Source organism: Papaver somniferum, chromosome 7, assembly GCF_003573695.1.
Source record: "Papaver somniferum cultivar HN1 chromosome 7, ASM357369v1, whole genome shotgun sequence".
Lineage (NCBI taxonomy): Eukaryota > Viridiplantae > Streptophyta > Magnoliopsida > Ranunculales > Papaveraceae > Papaver > Papaver somniferum.
The window spans coordinates 198,713,803-198,719,034 of NC_039364.1; the positions used below are offsets into that span (position 1 = coordinate 198,713,803).

The window sequence follows — 5,232 nt, forward strand, 5'->3', positions numbered from 1 at the left end:
ATATTCAACAAATACGACGGCTTATAGGCCCATTCATTTGAACCTAGGAAAGTTGCCGGCACAAGCCCATTAGACAGGACAAAAACATGATTGAAATTGGGAAAAATTAGGGGAGACCCAAAAAAAATAATATTCTCATTGTCTAGCCCACAATTAATTTTAGGTATTGTGACACCCATAATTATTTCCGTGACACCCATAATTATAAGAAATTGTTAAAAATGTACGCATCAGGGATTATGCATCCGCATGACAGGTTATGCATCAGGGGTATAATTGGCAATGCAACTTAGATATAACATATCTAAAAATCCGCGCCTTGGAATTTTACAAATTTTATATCGTTGGAAATATTTTTAAGAGAGCTATGCAACGAGTACAAACAAGAATATCAAAAAAAAATCACGAAAAAATCAGAGGTGATCATCATTTTAGGCAAAATTTTCGAAAACTTGATACATAACCATTATGCAGCCACCAAAAAAGATGCATAACACATTCTGCAGATGCATAACGAATTATGCAACCATTTTCCCACTGCATAACAAATTATGCATTTGGATAACAAAGTTATGCATTGTTTTGGTTGATTTTAGTGCGTACATAAAAAAATTGATGCATAATGCAGTATGCATCCATATTTACGGATGCATATAAGATTATGCATTTATTTTCTTGATGCATAAAAGATTGTGCAACAATTTTATCGATGTGCATTATGCAGTCATATTTTTGGATGCATAACAGGTTATGCATCTATTTTCACGACTGCATAACATGTTATGTAGATATTATTGTAGGTGCATGACAAGTTATGCAACCTTATTTTTTGTTGGTTTCAATAGTAAGAAAAAAGTAGCTGCATAACGTGTTATGCAACCGTTTTCTGGACTGCATAACAAGTTATGCAACAACTTTTGTAAATGCATAACAGGTTATGCAACCATTTTCATAGCTGCATAACAAATTATTCAACCATTATGACCAAACATCAACACCAATATGACCAAATACATATGTGGCTTCCCAACCAACAACACCAACACCTCTCAAAAACAACTAAAACTATAAAGTACCATAACAATTCTGAAAAAAGCAACAAAACAAAAGCATCCACAACAACTATTTTCCACTGCCCCTTGAAAAACAACCAATGAACCCATTGAAACCGTCATCAAACCTTTGTCACAGGGTCAAGAAAATATGGCAAACTGACCCACCTTTCTTCCTTGTTTTCTCGTCAAATACCAGAGCCAAATACTCATGTATTCATAAGCAACTTGTTCTTGAATCCAGCTCAACTGGTAATCTTCTAAACGGACTCAGACACCACTTTAAATCCTCTCCAAAATCTGTGCAAAGACTCACCACTCTATAGTTAAAAGGTGGCAACAAGAACTGGCCGGTCATTCAGGCATTTATCCAAGCACCTTGTGTGCAGTTTTGAGTTGGTGACGGATTGTGTAATGGATGCATCTTGGAAACTACCAGAATCAATTTCTTACCAAAAAATGTGGATTAGAGACAAACCAACTGTCCTAAACATTCACATAAACCTCAGACATTCATCAAAATGCACTTTATTCACTGAAGTTAACAACAACAACAACTTGCCTCTCTTCCCTGGCTGATATAACTTCTGAAACTGTTCACTATGAATCCTTGTTGTGAAGCCAAATTCGATAAAAACACATCTTCATTTTCTTCTCCGTTTCACATTCCTTGTCTTAACCTCCTCCATTACTCGCCCAAATCGATGGCAGCAACTCGTTTTCTTCCTTATCTCCATCGGCCGAAACTTCCATCTCTTAAACCTTCTATTGATACCTTCACATACGACGACGGAACCACTGTCAAACTTCTGAATCGACCAACCAATTTCTGCATCTTCCTGTGTTGAACTCACATCACAATTTCGAGACCATCTGCTGCCATCTTGGAATCAAAGACAAACTCAAGTTCTTAAATCTTCTGAACATCACAGACCCACCTTCGAATTCCTCTTCCTTTCCAATCAACACACAGTCTACAACCCATTTTTCGCAATTCAAAATCAGCAATTTCTTCTCATCTGCTTTGATTTCAAAATCTCACAGATCCCCTTTCCTCTTCTTGAACAACAACCTTCCATCTGATTGAAAAAACCCCAATCTCAGTTTCTTCTTTGATTCAACCAAAATCATAGTAGCAAACTCTCCCTCGAATCTTCGTTGTCTAAATTCTTCGATTTTCTTATCTGAGTTAAAAAGAATTGAAGATGATGAAGAAGAAAAAAGAACGACAACCGAATTTTATAAATTATGGGTTGAGAATAATTTTCTTCCAGAAAATGGATGCGCGCCTTTAGTTTTGGGAGCGTGGATTTCACAGTGAAAAGATCTGAAAGAATGGGTTTCCGTGTAGTTTTCACTTTCAAATTCAAGGAATTGTAACTCAATTATGGATGATCGCAAATTCGCAATCATAGAGAGTCATATTAATTGAACGCTCGTGCTCAAAATTCTTCTTCGGTGGCTCAGTTTTCATCCACTTGAAATCATCAGTTCATATTTGTATCGACACGTAGCTTACGTGTTCAGGATACAGACTAAAATATCTCTCGTTTACTAGCTATAGCCTATAAGTCGATAAGTATAGAGCTTGAGTTGGGCATGAATTCTCGAACAACTTACAACTATACTGCTAGATTTGATCGGATTCTTCTTAATATCAAATTAAATTTCAGTTTCATAGTTAGAGGAGAAAGAAATGCGTGGGCACGTAACAAACGAGATGGATGTCGTAGGAGCATCCGCAGACGAAATTTGGGCAGTCTATGGTTCAAAAGATCTTCCGAGGCTCATAATCACTCTCCAACCTGGTGTTTTCGAGAAAATCGACATAGTCGAAGGTGGTGGAGGAGCTGGTACTGTCCTACATATCGTAATGGCTGAAGGTATATACTCCTATATATTTTACTAGTTCTAACGATCTCCTGAAGTGAATTTTCCTTGTACGTACACTATATGATTGACATAATTTGCTGTTGTGCTCTAGTAGGAATATCCGGACCACATGAATGGAACGAGAAGTTTATCACACTTGATAACCATACAAGGGTGAAGCAGATCGAACAAATTAAAGGGGGTTATCTTGATATGGGGTTTTCCTTGCACCAGGTTACCTATGAAATCATCGAAAAGGATGAAAATTCTTGCATCATTAGGTCGACGGTTAAAATTGAACTTGATGACGAATTCGACTCTAATGCTTCTTCTATTACTGTTGATTCCATGTGGGGTATGGCAATATCAATCGTCAAATACGTACTTGACAGCAAAGCTGAGAAGTAAAAAAGTTGATACTTCGAGTGACGGCCATGTTCTCGGTTTGTACTTTAGGATCTTGGTCTTAGGCATAGCTAGCCACTCGACGAGAAGTTCACTCGGATAAAGGATTTTTCATCCTTTACTTAGGTTTAAATCCCGTTTAATAAAGATTATTTTTATTTTCCTTCCGATAAAAAATCAAAACCAATAAAAAAAAAGATTCAAAAGAGGAAAGAATTTGCACAGAATTTTATGTAATTAGACCATTTTTTCCCCCACTTTCTTCTCAAGCAAAAAGTATTTCTTTTGTCGAGCTTAAATTACGGTCCACGAGTTATAACTCCAAAAGTGTCACTATCCATCCATAAAAAACCCATAAAAATAAAAGTAACACAAAAACCCAAAAAAACAAAAATAACACAAAAACCTTAAAGAATTTGATGAAATCAATTTTGAAATTTGGGGTTTTTGTATCAATATTTAAAAATTTAGGGTTTTTGTATCAATTTTGTTTAAGATGGAGTTTTAATGGATCCCAACATTTGAATGGGGTTTTTGTACCACAAGTTTGGTCATCTTAGGTTTTTATGACTAGTTCTGTTTCTTTTTTGATACTTCTAAATCGTTACCTTCCATTTCAAACCTAGTCCTATATACTTTTATTGATCGAATATAATGTTTTGTTCTCGCCCTGAAAACATCATCAACATCATGTCGATTGTATATGTTATTTTTTATCTTGAAGAATATAATCAACAGTCAGGATTGTATATTTGTTAAATATCATGTTGCAAGTTGACGGTGTTCTTCGTCAACAACAGTCATCATGGTTTTCATTACATAAACAATGTCGGTGCTAATAATTCATAAACCTTAATTTTCGGTGAAAATATTATAAAATATTGACCGAAAATTTCCAACCATGTCGAGCGAAAAAAGGTTAACAAAAGTCGGTATGATGTTCATACGTCCATGTTGACTGTTGCAATAGGCATGGTATTCTTCATTTTACTATGAGGATTTTGAGGTTTCTACAGGTTAAGTATTGTCATACAGAAGGGTGTTGGTGCCCAGCTGCTGACAAGGATCCCAACCACTTATTTGAAATAAATAAATAAATAATAAGTAAAATGCCGTGTTGGGTAAACATACTAAATATTTAGACAAACGTGTCTCATACAATTATGGTTTGGGTGTTTTAGCTTTCTCTACTTTGGTAGAGCTTAGTGAGGATACTTTTGTGTTTTTTTAAGGGATTGAAGAATTATCTAGTTAGTAATGATGCTAGTAGTGGTGTTGGTATGTTTTTTTTACAGATTAGGTGTTGCTATTCAAAAAGGTGTTGCTGCTCAGCTTGTTGCTAGGCTACCAACCAAAGTTTTGTACGAATCTTTGGTAGATTAATTTCAATCTATAATTAAGTAATAAAAAAAAGTTAGGTGAAATGTAAAAATTATAAAATAAATAAATTAACACACCTATTTTTTTTAAAGTAATAAAGAAAATATCAAACAAAATTTACCAAAAGTATAAGCGAAGTTTTGCCATTATAAAAGATATATGAATAAGGGGTTCTTCATTTTATTTAAAATATTTTTATTTCACTTTTTTTCTTCTTAAATCCTCTGATTTGCGGGGGTACCCACGAATATGGTATAACCCGTAGAAAATCATTCAATTCTTGACTTTTTTTTCTCTAATTTCTTTTTCGAGGTCTGAAGTTGTTCATTGAGCCCTAGACCAAAATCAAAGTGCCCAAAAAATTAAAGAGTGATTTTATTCATTTACAGCCGACACTATATGTATTTCTGAGAGTAAAAATGTTCATTAAGTTTATCTTTACATATTTAATAAAATGTTATTATTTGTAAATAAATTAGGTTTCTTAAAAATTTTATACCCTCCAATATAAAAGCAATTTTTA

The 5,232-nt window shown here is 34.4% G+C and overlaps 1 protein-coding gene across 2 annotated transcripts; it reads left to right on the forward strand.

Annotated features, from left to right (window-relative positions):
• The first annotated feature begins 2,640 nt into the window (after window positions 1-2,640).
• On the forward strand, window positions 2,641-3,526 carry LOC113293269 (S-norcoclaurine synthase 2-like). 2 transcript variants are annotated; one of them, XM_026541963.1, is made up of 2 exons: window positions 2,641-2,935; window positions 3,037-3,526. In XM_026541963.1, exons 1-2 carry the CDS (start codon window positions 2,749-2,751, stop codon window positions 3,330-3,332), a joined length of 483 nt encoding a protein of 160 aa, XP_026397748.1. In that variant the 5' UTR covers window positions 2,641-2,748; the 3' UTR covers window positions 3,333-3,526. The 2 variants fall into 2 exon arrangements, with proteins under 2 accessions (XP_026397748.1, XP_026397749.1); XM_026541964.1 differs by having other exon boundaries at window positions 2,642-2,935; window positions 3,040-3,526.
• Window positions 3,527-5,232: the final 1,706 nt, after the last annotated feature.